General features: G+C 56.9%; 5 protein-coding genes across 5 annotated transcripts; 1 reads left to right on the top strand and 4 right to left on the bottom strand.

The window, feature by feature from the left end:
* Nucleotides 1-812: 812 nt before the first annotated feature.
* LOC135680338 (uncharacterized) lies at nucleotides 813-1904 on the top strand. The gene has a single exon (XM_065194218.1). The coding sequence runs from the start codon at nucleotides 813-815 to the stop codon at nucleotides 1902-1904; it is 1092 nt and encodes a 363-aa protein (XP_065050290.1).
* A 2815-nt stretch (nucleotides 1905-4719) lies between these two features.
* Nucleotides 4720-9480, bottom strand: LOC135587823 (uncharacterized). Its single transcript, XM_065079620.1, has 2 exons — nucleotides 9040-9480; nucleotides 4720-8946 (listed from the first exon to the last, which is right to left on the bottom strand). Exon 2 carries the CDS (start codon nucleotides 5753-5755, stop codon nucleotides 5186-5188), a length of 570 nt encoding a protein of 189 aa, XP_064935692.1. The 5' UTR covers nucleotides 5756-8946; nucleotides 9040-9480; the 3' UTR covers nucleotides 4720-5185.
* Nucleotide 9481: 1 nt separating this feature from the next.
* LOC135587822 (protein PSK SIMULATOR 1-like) lies at nucleotides 9482-11195 on the bottom strand. Its single transcript, XM_065079619.1, has one exon. It carries the CDS (start codon nucleotides 10905-10907, stop codon nucleotides 9486-9488), a length of 1422 nt encoding a protein of 473 aa, XP_064935691.1. The 5' UTR covers nucleotides 10908-11195; the 3' UTR covers nucleotides 9482-9485.
* A 143-nt stretch (nucleotides 11196-11338) lies between these two features.
* Nucleotides 11339-12141, bottom strand: LOC135587824 (uncharacterized protein At4g22758-like). The gene is made up of 2 exons (XM_065079621.1): nucleotides 11656-12141; nucleotides 11339-11580 (listed from the first exon to the last, which is right to left on the bottom strand). The coding sequence occupies exons 1-2, from the start codon at nucleotides 12014-12016 to the stop codon at nucleotides 11381-11383; spliced, it is 561 nt and encodes a 186-aa protein (XP_064935693.1). The 5' UTR covers nucleotides 12017-12141; the 3' UTR covers nucleotides 11339-11380.
* A 688-nt stretch (nucleotides 12142-12829) lies between these two features.
* On the bottom strand, nucleotides 12830-14008 carry LOC135589100 (dehydration-responsive element-binding protein 1F-like). Its single transcript, XM_065081402.1, has one exon. The coding sequence runs from the start codon at nucleotides 13840-13842 to the stop codon at nucleotides 13156-13158; it is 687 nt and encodes a 228-aa protein (XP_064937474.1). The 5' UTR covers nucleotides 13843-14008; the 3' UTR covers nucleotides 12830-13155.
* Between the last annotated feature and the right edge of the window lie 1048 nt (nucleotides 14009-15056).

The following is a 15056-nucleotide window of genomic DNA, read 5'->3' as shown; positions in this document are numbered from 1 at the left end:
ATGGCGCTCCGAGCGTCCCCTCGCCCGTGTCATCTGAAGCCTTCCACGACCTTGCTCTTCAGGTCCGGACCTTGGCGGGAATGGTGCAGACGGTAATCCCGCTCATTTCCCATACAACAAACCCATCGGTGGCCCAGCCTACGCGTCGATTGGACCCACTTGCACCTATTCACGCAGCCACCTCGGCACCCCCCGGTTCACCCCAGGCCCGAGTGTTTCCCCTGGGAAATCAGGTGGGAGGCAACCCTGCCGGTCGACCCGAGCATGAGGCGATGTCTTCAGAATTAGCGGGCTCTTTCCGAGCCCAACTGCACTTTCTCAGTCAACGACTCAAAGAAATACAAAGAGAGGTCCGTACCTCAAAGGGAGAGCCTGGGGACGATGCGCACCGGGGGTCGCCGTTCGCGATTGAAATACGGGATCAGTCGGTGCTCGCAAGCTTTCGACTCCCCTCCCTGGACGCTTACGACGGCACCACCGACCCCGCGGACCACGTGGCCGCCTTTCGGGCTCAGATGGCGCTATACGGAACCTCTGACGCTCTGATGTGTAGGGCGTTTCCCACGACCCTGAAAGGCTCGGCTCGCACTTGGTACAGCGGCTTGAAGACCGGGGGAATCACCTCCTTCGACTAGCTCGTCAAGGAGTTCGAGCTCAACTTCTTGGCTTTGGCTCGACCGAAGCCATCCATCGCCCTGCTCCTTAGGCTGAACGAAAAGGAGGACGAACCCCTCTCTCGTTTTGTGAACCGATTCGCCACCGAAATCCGGGGCTTATCAGGTGCTCACCCCTCTTTATTGATGCAGGCATTCATGGCAGGTCTCCGTCCCTTTAGGTTCCTCGTGGAACGACCCCCCACCGCTGTCTCGGAAATGCTCCAGCGAGCCAACCACTATGTCGCGGCGGAAGCCTGGATGTCCGGGAGACACGAGGAGCATAAAAGGCCCTGGGCGGAACCACCAATAGGGCAACTACCCGGTCCGCCGAGACGCAGACCGGACCGGTACAACCCGTCCGTGCTGAGGTCGCCCTCCCCCGCTTTGGGAACATCCCGAACGCAGATATTCCTCCAGACAAAGGGGAAGGGGCTGCTCCAAACCCCCGTCTCGATGAGGAACCCACGGGAGCTCGCGGACAAAACACGATATTGCCGCTTCCATCGACAAAACGGGCATGGCACGGAAGAGTGTCGCGAGCTGAAGCGACAGATCGAGGAGCTGATTCGAAGGGGGCACCTCAGCCACTACCTACGGCAGAATAAAGAGCTTTCCCCGCGGCCCGAGGGCCCCGTTGAAAGGCAGATTGACGTAATCACGGGCGGCCCAGCGTCTGGGGGAAACAGTATGACTGGGCAGAAAGCATGCGCCCGCGCCCCTACAGCCGAGGACCCTAGGCATGGGCCCGCGCCCGAGGTCACATTTCCAGCTGAGAGAGCCGAACCGCCCGAACACGATGACGCGTTGGTAGTGGCTGCCAGAATTGCCAATGCCCAAGTGAAAAGGATCATGGTCGACACTGGGAGCTCGGCCGACATCCTCTATTTTGACGCATTCCAAAAGCTCGAGCTCTCCCGCGACGCCCTGGGGCCTATGAGCTCGACGCTCACCGGGTTCACCGGCGAATCAATTTCACCGTTGGGCGCGATCGTCTTGCCCTTAACCCTCGGGGAAGCACCGAGGACGAAGACGGTGATGACAACTTTTCTGGTAGTCGACCTTCCTACCGCATACAATGCGATTCTGGGGTGCCCCACCCTCAACAAGCTCAGAGCGCTTATCTCCACCTACCACCGGATCGTGAAGTTCTCGACCCGTGCGGGGGTTGGAGAAGCCAAGGGAAGCCCCCGCGAGTCAAGGCGGTGCTATTTGATCGCGATCTCCCTGCACAAGAAGAGGAGGGCTTAGCTCCCGCTCGAAGACCCCCGAGAAATAAAAAGGCTGCCCCGACACCCCGAGCCAACGGGACCTACCGTGGACGTGCCCCTACAGGACGGGCGTCCGGATCGAACTGTTAAGGTCGGGTCGGAGCTTCCAGAGCATGAGCGAGCCCAGCTCATCAATCTCCGCCAAGAGAATGTCGATGTCTTCACCTGGTCACCCATTGACATGGCAGGCGTTGACCCTGAGGTATCTCAGCACCACCTGTGCATCTCCCCCGACGCGCGGCCAGTAAAGCAGAGGCCCTGACGTCTCGCTCCCGAACGCCAGCAAATCGTTCGAGGGGAGGTGGAACGACTCCTAGCAGCAGGCTTCATTGAAGAAGCCAAGTACCCACGCTGGTTATCCAATGTAGTCCTCGTGAAGAAACCCAATGGAAGCTGGAGAATGTGCGTTGACTACACCGATCTTAATCGCGCTTATCTGAAGGACTGCTACTCCCTCCCGCGAATCGACCAGTTGGTCGACGCAACGGCTGGGCAAGCCCGCCTTTCGTTCATGGATGCCTTTTCCGGTTACAACCAGATCAGGATGGCGCCCAAGGATCAGCAGCATACCGCCTTCCTCACCGACCAAGGGGTCTACTTCTACAAGGTTATGCCGTTCGAGTTAAAAAATGCCAGGGCTACGTATCAAAGGACCGTGAACAAAATGTTTGCTCGCCAGATCGGTAGAAACATGGAGGTCTACGTTGATGATATGATTGTGAAAAGTCACGCAACTGCAACTCACTTGTCCGACTTGGCCGAGACATTCGGCACGCTACGAAGGTATAACATGCGACTCAACCCCGCCAAGTGCGCCTTCGGTATCGACTCGGGCAAATTCCTCGGGTTCATCATACACGAAAGGGGAATCGACGTAAACCCCGAGAAGGTACAGGCAATCGCCGACATGCAAGCCCCTCGGACAATTAAGGAGTTGCAGCGCCTGAACGGGAGGCTCGCCGCCATGTCAAGGTTCTTATCCCGATCAGGCGACTGGTGCCTACCCTTCTTCCGGGCCTTGAAGAATCCCAAGGATTTCGCGTGGACGGCGAAGTGCGAGAAGGCTTTCGCCCACATAAAGGAGCATCTGGCCTCCCTCCCTCGCCTCGCTTCGGTGTCCCCTTGGGAAAAGCTGGGTATTTACCTGGCCGCCTCTCAAAATGCAGTAAGTTTGGTTCTGATCAAGGAGGCATCTGGAGGACAGCAACCGATTTACTACACTAGCCACGTCCTTAATGGACCCGAGGAGCGATACCCCCCCATCGAGAAACTAGCGCTGGCGCTCGTGTTGGCCGCCCGGAAGCTGCGCCCCTACTTCCAAGCTCATTCGATCGAGGTAATCACCGATCAGCCGCTCCGGCAAGTTTTGTCTAAATTTGACCTAGCAGGTCGCCTCCTCAAGTGGTCGGTAGAGCTTGGAGAGTTCGATATTCAGTACGTCCCGAGGACCGCCATCAAAGCACAAGCGGTAGCCGACTTCATCTCGGAATTGACTCAACCCGAGGGCGAGGAGCCAGAACGAGAGAAGAGGAAGTGGCTCCTCTGCGTGGACGGATCGTTCGACCGAAAGGGCGCGGGGGCCGGGCTGGTATTAGAGACCCCGATGGGCGCTCGTTCGAGCGCTCCCTTCGCTTCGGATTCAAGGCCACCAACAACGAGGCGGAGTACGAAGCGCTACTGGCGGGGCTCAAACTAGCCGTCGAAATGTAGGTGGACAACATACACGTCCTCACCGACTCGCAGATGGTTGCCGAGCAACTCGTCGGCAGGTATGAGGCCCGGGACCCCACCATGTCGAAGTATCTGGTGGAGGTAAGAGCTCTCGCCGCTCATTTTTTCCGCTTCGTATTGTCCAGGGTGCCCAGGCGCCAGAACGAGCGGGCGGACGCCTTAGCAAAGCTGGCCTCGAGATTGGGTCCGCAGGGCGAGCCCGACGTGGAGGAGCTCCCCACCCGCGTCATCACGGTTGCAGCGGTGACCACCGTTGACCCACCAACGACATGGGTGCAGGAGGTGTTACGATTCAAGCGCCATGGGTCGCTTCCCGAAGACGAAACCGGTTCTCGCCGAGGTCCACGGCGGTATTTGCGGTGAACACATGGGTGGGCGCACCCTGGCGTTTAAGGCGCTCCGTCAGGGGTTCTACTGGCCCACTATGTGTCGAGACGCAAAATTGTATGTGCAAAAGTGCGACGCATGCCAGAGGCACGCCCCCACGCCTCGGCTATCGGCGGTGCCGCTTACACCCATGGACTGCGCATGGCCTTTCGCGCAGTGGGGAATGGACCTTCTCGGCCCCTTTCCCCCAGCTTCGAGGCAACGAAGATATATTATTGTCGGGATAGACTACTTCACCAAATGGGTCGAGGCCGAACCACTAGCGATAATCACGAAGCGTCAGGTGGAAGGATTCGTGTGGAAAAACATCGTCACCCAGTTTGGTCTGCCCAGGGTCATCATTACGGACAATGGGACGCAGTTCGCCAGTATTCAGTTCAAAGAATTTTGCGCAAGCCACGGGATACAGCTGAGGTTCAGCTCGGTCGCACACCCTCAAACGAACGGGCTGGCCGAGGTCACCAACCGAGCCATTCTGGGCGGACTCCGGAGAAGGACTCTCGCGGTCCGTTCGGCTTGGGTTGATGAACTCCCGAGCGTCTTATGGTCCTTACGGACCACGCCTAAAACCACAAACGGAGAATCCCTATACAGCCTAGCGTTCAGTGCCGAGGCCGTCTTGCCCGCCGAAGTGGAGATTACCACCCCCCGAACGGAATCCTATGACGAAGGGACGTCGGCCGAGGGACTCCGAGTCGGATTGGACTTGCTCGAGGAGAGGCGAGCCAACGCGCACCTGAAGGCCCTCCCATACAAAAGAGCCATCGTCAGGATTTACAACAGAAAGGTACGTCCCCGACCTATCAGGCTGGATGATCTAGTGCTGCACAGGGCTGAGGTAAGTAACCCAACCCGAGCACACGGTAAACTCACCCCCAAATGGGAAGGACCCTATCGGGTCGTCGGGATTGTTTGACCAAGCACGTACCGGCTCACCACGATGATGGCTGTTCTTTACCAAGGACATGGAACGTCCAAAACCTTAAAAATTCTTCGTGTGAGAGAGCAAAAGACTGGCAATATGCGAGAAAAGAAAATGTTCTTTCATTTGAGAAAAATTAACACTACAGGACTCGACCCCGACTTACAGACCGATCGATACCTTAGGAAAAAACCACAAAAAAATATAGGACCCTTTTATTCCTATGGGGCGTTCAGGCGGTCGTCGAAAGGGACATCCTCGGGCATGTCCACCTCCAGATCTTCGGGGTGGGGAGTGAAGGGGTCCTCCTCTACCTCGAGGCCTGGGTGGCGCGCGCGGAAGCGGGATGTCGTGATCCGGTATCCATATTCAAAGGAAACCCGTCCCGTCCGCGTCAACCCGAGTTCGAACCCCTCAGACTTCTTGTACGCCACAATAAGCTCCTTGTCCTTGTCGGGTCGGAGGCGTGCCTCCTCGGCAAGCGCTTCGGAGGCCGCTCTCGCCTCAGCCTTCGCCCCCTCCAGCTTCTGACTGAAGGTGCTTACCTCCGCCCTCAACAAACGGAGCTCGGTCTGTAGGATTTTTTGGAGCTCCTTATTCGAGTTTTCGGATGTCTGGAGCTCCGATTTGAGGCGAGCCACCTCCGTCTCCGAGTCTGCCGCGCGCTTCTTAGCGACCGCCACGGCTTCTAGGCCAGCCCCGGCTCGGACCTCCTCGACCTGACGGCAAAGCTCGGCATTGCGGCTGTTGAGGCCCCCAATGATTCGGCCAGCGTCACGCACTCGGTCCATCAGGGTCGTCGCGTAATGAAGGCCCTATAAGAAGGAAGATAGGTCAGGGAGAACACCGTCAGATAAATAACCCGAGGTGGCAGGCGTAGCACTTACCCATGTTAAAGACTTGGCGGACTTGCCAAGCAGAGCCTCCGAAAGCAGGGTATATAGGTCCTGAGCCATATCGGGATGAAGAGCACCCCAAAGAAATGCGGTCGAGGGATCTCCTCCGGCCCACACTTTGTACCCTCGGGACAAGCCCCCCCAGCGGGCGACTAGGGGGTCACTTCCCTCCCCCTGTCGGTATCTCGCCCACCACCCGCGAGAGGAACGGCTCATCGCCCGTGGGCAGGTGACACAGATCACGCATGGAGGGAGGGCGTGGATCTTTCCCCGTCGCCTCTCGACTAGGGCCCGCTGCGGCTCGGAGAGGGCCCGCCTCAGCCCCTTTGGAGGAAGTGATCTTCGCCTTCTTCCGAGGGCGCCCGACCTCGACCTCTAACGGGGCGTCCTTCGAGCCGGGCTTCGGGTCGGCTGATGGAATTGGAGGAGAAGCCGACGACGCCCGATCGCCTAGAAGGGATCGAAGGTTCATTTCTGCAAGAAATAGGGTAAAAGTTAGTACTAAGATTGAGCCATGCAATACCCGGACCAGGCGCTATTAACATACCCTGAGGCGTCGGACTGAGACCCGCCTCGACCAGCCACCGCTCGGTCATATTTCGGATGGCCTGGGAACTGGGGAGAACCTCTTTAAGCCTCCCTAGACCCCGGCGCTCTTCTTCGCTCAGGCTCGGGACGGTGTTGTCGATCGCTCTCGCGGATCACCGAACCCCAAAACCCCAATCCCTTGCATAGTTGACATAAAAAAACCTCCCCTTCCACCCTTTGTTGTTGGAAGGGGCTCCCCCGACTCGAAAACCTGCTCGGGCAGACAGGAAATAACCCCCCGACCCCTTGGAAAGACGGTAACAAGAAAGGAACAGATTGAGAGTGGGGGTGATATTGGCGTAGTGGCATTCCCCCAGGAACACCACTAGGTAGCGCCAAGAGTTCGGCGCCACCTGGGACAGCGAAATCCGCCAGAGAGAAATACAAGACACGATGAGTGGGTGCAAGGGAAGGCGCAGGCCCGCCTCTAGGGCGTCTAGGGTTAACGCAAAACCCTTCGGAATCGGGTCGTAGGCTCGCTGCTCTGGTTCGGGGGCGTTGAGGGTATAATCCTCCGGGATACTATAGCGTTCCTGGAGTCTCCTCAACGATGGCCCGCTCATGGTGGAGTCAAGGTCGTGCGGCCACATTAAAGCCTCTAGAGCCCGCGCCGCTTCCTCGTCGGAGGATTGGTCGGGGGATGGCAGATGAGATCCTTCCCTAGCTCTATCGGAAGAAGGGGAGGAAGAAGAGGATGTCATCCTCACTGACCTTAACGGGAAGGGGCTACTGGGGAAAATAAGGCGACGCAGGAGGCGAGGAGGACGACTGGAAAGAGGACGGCGAGACCCGAAGAGGAAAACTCAGCAGCGAGAGATGGGAACAAAGTCGGACGCTCGTTATTTAAAGAAGATATCCCGCCAGAACCAGCGCCCCTTCGCCTCCCGAGAATGGATGACAACCCACCCACGCACATGTATAGTCGTCACGTCCCGTTAGGAATGCCAAGGGACGTCCCACCATAATGAAGGCCTGACGTGGCGACTCCGGGGCAAGGAAGCGGCAGAGCCCTGACGCCTCGATCTCGACGTCTAAAGGTGTGCTGCAAACGCAACAAACTCCCCCGCAAAGAGGCAATAAGGCATGGAAGTTCTCAGGCCCCGTCGCTGTTAAATGGGCATGGAGGGACAACAACACAAGTAGCTCCTCGGGCTTAGCCCGTCTGAGCTGTGCTCCTTGGCCCCTACCCGCCTGCGTCGTGCTCCTCGGCCTCATGCCACCCGCGAACACACCTGCACGGCCTGCCCGCCTGCGTCGTGCTCCTCGGCCTCATGCCGCCCGCGAACACACCTGCGCGGCCTACCTGCCTACGTCGTGCTCCTCGGCCTCATGCCGCCCGAGAACACACCTACGCGGCCTGCCCACCTGCGTCGTGCTCCTCGGCCTCACATCGCCCGAGAACACACCTGCGCGGCCTGCCCGCCTGCGTCGTGCTCCTCGGCCTCACGTCGCCCGAAAACACACCTGCGCGGCCTACCTGCCTGCCTGTGTCGTGCTCCTCGAACTCACGTCGCCCGAGAACACACCTGTGCGGCCTGCCCGCCTGCGTCGTGCTCCTCGGCCTCATGCCGCCCGAGAACACACCTGCGCGGCTTGCCCGCCTACGTCATGCTCCTCGGCCTCACGTCGCCCGATAACACACCTGCGCGGCCTGCCCACCTGCGTCGTGCTCCTCGGCCTCATGCCGCCCGAGAACACACCTGCGCGGCCTGCCCGCCTGCGTCGTGCTCCTCGGCCTCACGCCGCCCGAAAACACGCCTGCGCGGCCTGCCCGCGTACGTCGTGCTCCTCGGTCTCACGCCGCCCGAAAACACACTTGCGCGGCATGCCCGCCTGCGTTGTGCTTCTCGGCTTCATGCTTCCCGAAACCACAGCTTCTGTTCGGCCTGCTCGACTGAGATGTGCTTCTCGGCCCCATGCCGCCTGAGAACACACCTGCGCGGCCTGCCCGCCTGCGCGGCCTGCCCGCCTGCGTCGTGCTCCTCGGGCTCATGCCGTCCGAGAACACACCTGCGCAGCCCGCCCGCCTGTGTCATGCTCCCCGACCTCATGCCGCCCGAGAACACACCTGCGTGGCCTGCTCGCCTACGTCGTGCTTCTCGGCTTCATGCTTCCCGAAACCACAGCTTCTGTTTGGCCTGCTTGACTGAGCTGTGCTCCTCGGCCGCACCCTACCTAGGGTCACCGTTGCACATCTAACCCCTCTTAGCCGGACCGGCAAAATGCCCGGCCGGTACAATTTCTCAAAACCAAAGCCACGCCTTGAACTCCCCAGCAACAGCCGACGCATGACTTCCTTCGGGGGGGAATATGATGAGGGTAATAAATGGTGACAAGACCCGAGCAGACGTCAACTGTCCCAAATGACGCCTCACACCTCAATCGACCCGACGAAACCTGGTCAAACGAACTAGAACGCAGACCGAGGCCCATTAACGATCTGCTCAGACTCGGTCCTTCATGCCACGCCAGCACCAGTGTCAGACGCTATCTGCTCCCTGCAAGCAGCACATCAGACACGGTAAATCACCCTATAAAAACCCTGCTCTTGAGAGGGGCAAGGGGGAAGAAAAAAACACGCGCAAACAGACCACTTCACATCACTAACTTGATTGTCGGAGGGGTCATGCCGAGCTTCCGACCCGACCTGTGTGCAGGTGAGAAGACGAGGTTAGCGCCCCCGGGACGCAGAGTAGAGGAGGCCTGCTCTACGGAACGCCCCGACGAACCCCGACGCGATCTGATCCGCGCGACCGGCCACTTCAGCAATAACGAGATCCCCCGCCATTCGGACCCGACACAAGCCGCGTCGGCCCCGAGGCCACGGCATAAGGTTGTTCACACTGACATAAATAATAATATCTGATGATAAAACCAGACTGTTCTGCTTATTGGGCCGGATCTCAAGGGCCACTATTAACCCGATATTGTCTACCGGTTCAGTCGGTTTATTCTCACAATCGACCCGATCACAGACAGTACCGGCCAAGGGTCCGGTTTCTGAATTTTCGGTTCCATGAGACGTTTCGGTCCTGTTCTAATAAATAAGCCGGTATCTCCATAAATAGGTCAAACCAACAAGCAGTTCAGTAATGGCATCCTCTGCCTTCTTCTGGTCTGCAAAGTAAAGTGTCTGTAGCAGAAGAATGCCGGAGCTTGGAACCGAACTCTGCTGCTCGAAGCTCCGGTCAGACTGCCACCGGATCATGTTGTGAGCGAGCGGCGCCAGCCGTTCCAACATCCCTGTCACCGTCGCAGTCCACTCGGCCGCGAGGGCGGGATTGCGAGCTGGTGGTGCCAAGTTCTTCCCGTAGGGTTCCAGCCTGTCTCTGAGCGCTGCTTTTATGCTTGTGGTTAACATGCTGTAGAGATCATCCCTCGCATCTGCGTCCATCAAATGGGCAGACGTCGCAAGCTTCTCGATCAGGACGATCACATTTGCGTAGTGCAGCGCTAGCGCTGCAGCGCCGAGGGTGGAGGCCGGAGCATTTTGTGGCTGAGACCTGGGATCGATCATAGACGATGAAAGATTCATGTTCACCGTGCTATTGCTGCCTTGTGGGTTAGCCTCTGGGCTTGCTTCAGCAGCTCTGTTGAGAAGCAATGGCGTCATATTGAACTTCCGGAATCCGAACACTAGTCGCATCCTTCCGATGATCGAGAAGAGGGACCGGGCCAGCAGCCGGACAACGTAATCGTAGGTCCGAACCCACAGGGAAGTCTCGCGCAGGTGCTTCAGCTGTTGCCGGTGCCTCACCACCTTATTCCGGAAACAGGTGACGCTGTCCTGAGGGCGGCAGGCATCGGGGTTGGCCAGCATCCGCCGCAGCCCCTGCTGAAGCTCCGCCTGCAACTCGAGCTCCTGGTATAGGTTCGTGCCCGTCGCGACGAACTTCTCCATCTTCTTCACTTTGCGCTCCATCTTCCGCCCGGCGTACTCAAAGCCGAAGGGGTCATCGCCGTTCTGTACCAGGTTCACGAACTCGGCGTCGAACCGCAGCAGCACAGGGTCGGAGCACCTCCACGCGAGGCAGGCCACCGAGCGGGCGAGGGACCCGAGGACGTCGGTCATCTCGGCGAGGGCGAGCGCGAGGAGGAACCCTTCGTCGTCGGAAACGAGCTTCCGGACGCCCTCAAGGCGGAGGACCTCCTCGCGCATCCGGCCGACGTGGTCGTCGCTGAGGGCGTGCCACAGCTGGGCGACCTTGGACATGTACCGCCCCACCTCGAAGGCCAGAACCCCGATGGTGGCAGGCTTTGTCGTCCCGGTTGCGCCGTCCTTCCTCCGTCTGCTCCCTCTGGTGAGCCGCACCCGACCCAGCCACGTTTCCGATTTCACCTGCCTCATGCGCGCAAGTTGCTTGTGTGACAGGCCGGAATTACCCGCAGAGATCTCTGATTCATATACTTGGGACAAGGTCACGGTGATATGATGGCTCTTATCCAGCTCCATCTTCATCTTTCTCTGCCTCTTCAATGAGCCAAAGGACAAATGGGCAAATAGTCATTTGTCATCCTCCCTTCACTTTACGAGATTATACCGGGATTATTCCGGCTGAGGTCATCAGTATCATCGCCTCTCGAGGCAAAGCCTTCTACGGATCCTCGCGGGTTGGATCAAAGTACGCAGGTCAGTTTCGCCTTGTTGATATCGGCTACATTATCCACCGCATTGGTGAGACACAGTAGTAGTAGCTTCCTTGTCCTGTTGTTCTTGGTTGTCTCTGCGCGACATGATATCCATTCGGTTGTGGCTCGCAATTGTGCAGGCGATGTAACATATGCATGCGTATTTTGTCAAACATCTGGCGTACGTTTGTGGTCTTGGGTAATCTTGGAGAATGGAGATTAAACACGAGGAATTGTGGCGCACGGGAGACGCATGCGAGGAATCACGTCAACACAGATCATCGTATATAGCAAGATACCCAACTATAGCAAGAAGTCCATGAAACTGAAGCAGGAGATGCCGATCTCTGATGACTTCTCGGCTTGTTTGAAGCGAGAACCAGTTGCAGAGGCAGCGGTAGCTGTTGCTGCTGCGCTTGCTGCTTCTGAAACAGGGACGGGGTTGAGGCAGAGGAAGAAGTTCCTTGAGCCCAACCCCATCAACTTCTCCTCCGGATCCAGACCTGGTAATGATCATCGGCATCATCAAAGTGGCACGAACATGATACGTTCTGTGTTGGGAGATGGGCTTTGCTTACCTTCGAGACTGAACTGGGAGTAATGGAGGCCAAAGGCGGAAGGCTCCGCCGTGGGGATGGGTGGCCGCCGCCCCTCCTTCACGTAGAGCCGGACCGTGGCGGCCACCAGGTCCCCGACGCTCCACTCCGCGGACGCCATCACCTGCACCGGCCCCAGGCTGCGCTGCACGGACACGTTCACAAGCACCTTCGCCGGCAACCTCCGCTCCTCTCCCCCGCCGCTCCTCCCCCGGGGCAGCAGTTCCGGCTGGGTCTTAGGCCGCCGAATCTGGCTGCGGTCCAGCGGGGAGGCCGTTAACGTCGTCGTCCGGCCGTGGAACGAAGCCGACCGCTCGGGCCGAGCCTTCCTGCTCTCTCTCATGTCCGCTCTTCCTGGCCGCTGCGGACGCGGAACACAAGGGGTATATATTGGTATGTTACGAACTCTGAAGCAAGGGAAGCAGCGAACTCTCAGATATACATGGGGAAGGCAGACATGGACGAAGCGGGTTGCTCGTCTGATCTGCATCTGGGGGAAGCAGTATATGCAGCCATAACTCATCTCTCTCTTCCCCTACCTCCTCCGTACCCAAACCCGATTATTAGATGATGAGCGCAGCGCGTTATCGCCGCCGTGGTCCTCGGATGACGACACTCACAGTGGAGGTGTCGCACCCCAAGATGGAAAGCCACAGGACCGTCCAAAAGACTCACCTTTGTTGGCCCAATGGGAGCATGCTGCGTCCTGCTCCGCCGTCGCCTCCCCCTCTTCCCCGGGGGTGAAATCTCAGCAAGCCCGGGGGAGGCTGCAACCGGTGCCGTCCGAACTCGACCGAACGGGATCGGTGGAAAGCTATGGCGGCAAGCGAGTCGTCTTCTCCGTCGTGGCACGCCTTGCGATACGCGCGGACGTCACCATCAATCTACTATACTATGCTTTGTTACATGTTTCTAAATAAAATTATAATATTTTTGGTATCTCTAAAACATATTATAATCTTATTTGGAAAATGTATTTTTATGCAAAATAATATTTCATTATTAAATAGTAAAAAAATCGAAAAATGTAAAATTTTATATTATTAAATCTTCATGTAGAGTAATGCTATATTACTTGGATAAATAAAAGAGATGGACTGTTGTTTAAGTTGTTATTCTTAGACACGAATTACCAATAATATTAGCCGGCAAAAAACCTCAAAGCATATAAGATGATATTGATTTTAATCAATTTAATATTAGCCGTAAAAATTTTAAATTTTGAATTAAATTTAATATTAGCTTCCAAAGATCATGAGGTGCGTGCGTTCATATTCGAAGCAAAAGAGTACATCTGCACACCGTCTCTTTTAGATATGAAACAAATTTCTTTCACGTCAGCTATGAGTTGATAGCATCACAAGATTCTCTTTAATTTGCACGCTTTGTGAAAGCCAAGACAGTGTGAAGGATTTCATTGGTGTTTGCTATGAATCCAACTACGAGAAGGAAGAAAGAGAAGGCTTATCACTGTGTCACGCTTCACAGCTCGTCCGTCCAAAGCGACAGGTCGCAGACGCATTCGTCGCTGGCGCCGTCCCAATCGACCCCTCTCTGCATCGACGGCGGCGTCACCAGCATTCCCCTTGCCATGTCCTCCATCAACCCCGGCATGTTGAACACCGCCTCTTCGTCCACGAAAACCGGAGCTGGCCGCGGCGCTGCAGCCTCCGCCTCCGCCGCCCTTGCATCCCTTCCCGGAGTTCTTCGGGATGTCGTTGGCGCCTCTACAGGCGGTGACGGTTCGGAGGGAGCAGACCCTTCGGCCGCCTGGGTCGCGGCGCGGCGGATGTCCTCCGGGACGGCCGACCTCGCTCGGGGCACCGTCCAGGCCGAGTCGGGGAAGTTGAGCTGGGCCGACTCGCCCCGGAGCGCCATGGTGGTCACGTCGTGCGCCCTGGCGGCCATCTCCGGCGTCGAGAATGTCCCGAGACAGATCCGGCTCTTCCTCCGGGGCTCCCGCACCTCGCACGCCCACCTGCCGCCGCGGCTCTCCGGCACGCTGTGGTACACAGGGTGGCGCGTCTCCCGGAACTTCTTCCGCCCCGCCTTCCGCTTGGGCGACGGGGCCGGCTGGTGCTGGTTGCGCGTCGTCGAGGATGACGACGACGAGGTGGACACGGAGGAGGAGGAGGAGGAGGAGGAAGAGGAGGAGTTATCGCAGTTCATCGCTACCTTCCCTTCCCTTCTTCGTGGACGGAATCGGAGGCCTCACAAGCTTCCTTTATATACAAGCGTGACGCATGTAGTGGGAAAGAGAAGACTGAGGCGGGTCGATGTGGAAGGCCACCGGGAGATAGAGACGAAGAGGCAGGGATGGAGGAGCCAAGAACTGCGGCGCTTCCACAGTTCGCTTGGGGAGACCAAACGTGGTGACGACGCGCCATATACGCAAATGGAAAACGTTTCTTTCTGAGCGCGTGTTAGTGCGACCCAAATCGCAGAAGAAAAGGAAGAATTTGGGATGTACGGGTTGGCAAAGATTGGGAGATACAAGCGTCACCCGACAAGGTGAGGAGACGTCCGAAGAAAACAAAAAAGTCAACGCATTCGGTTCATCAACCGAAGTCAAACAGGGAATGCATTTAATTAGTTGAAATCAGACACCGGCAACAGCCACGAGTGTTTGTCAAACTTTGACACCGTCACTACACCACCAACGTCGAACTCGTCATAAATCGATCAAAGAACTGGACACCGAGTCAAACTTAGATACTACTTTTTCTCGTCCAATTTTCTTCTAATATGAGATGCGTAGATTATCTGATGACACATCACATCCATTTGATCGATAAGTTCGACACGTCAGAAATCAAATAATTAGACTTTTTCAATCCTTAGTAGTATAAGATTATCCTCTCGATTTATTTCATTTCATTCGTACACATGATCTTAATTACTTGCAAGATTAATCTCAAGAATAATTTGGGTGTTCAGCTAAAACAATTACTGGCTGTCGACAAACCAAGCAAAGCAAAATATACGCGCTCTAATTAAGCCACACTACAATAGTCAAATGATGTCGTTTTCAGCGGCTGGGATGACTTGTTATCACATACGCCCATAGGTTATATGGTTGACCCGTGAGTTCGTAGCTCGTTGGAAGTCAAGCAGTTGACAAGAGCAGCAGAAGCTTCCAGCATCCTCCAGAAACTCGAGCTCCTGCGCGCAGACTCTCTTGTACACTGTGGAGTTAATGCGGCGAAGGCAATAAATCCAAGTTAGCTTCGCCGTCCTAACGGGACTAATGGTGGCTTCGATACTGCATGCATGCCTTCTTTTCCCCTCTTTAAACGAAACATGCTTGCAGCACCCAACCCAACCATTCGTTGACGGAGGACAATGCACAGCAGGAAACACGTGTGACGTCTCCCTTGGTCTAC

Source organism: Musa acuminata, chromosome BXJ1-8, assembly GCF_036884655.1.
Source record: "Musa acuminata AAA Group cultivar baxijiao chromosome BXJ1-8, Cavendish_Baxijiao_AAA, whole genome shotgun sequence".
Taxonomy (NCBI): domain Eukaryota; kingdom Viridiplantae; phylum Streptophyta; class Magnoliopsida; order Zingiberales; family Musaceae; genus Musa; species Musa acuminata.
The sequence above is the reverse complement of the archived record's forward strand: the minus strand, read 5'-3'. Positions and strand labels throughout refer to the sequence as shown.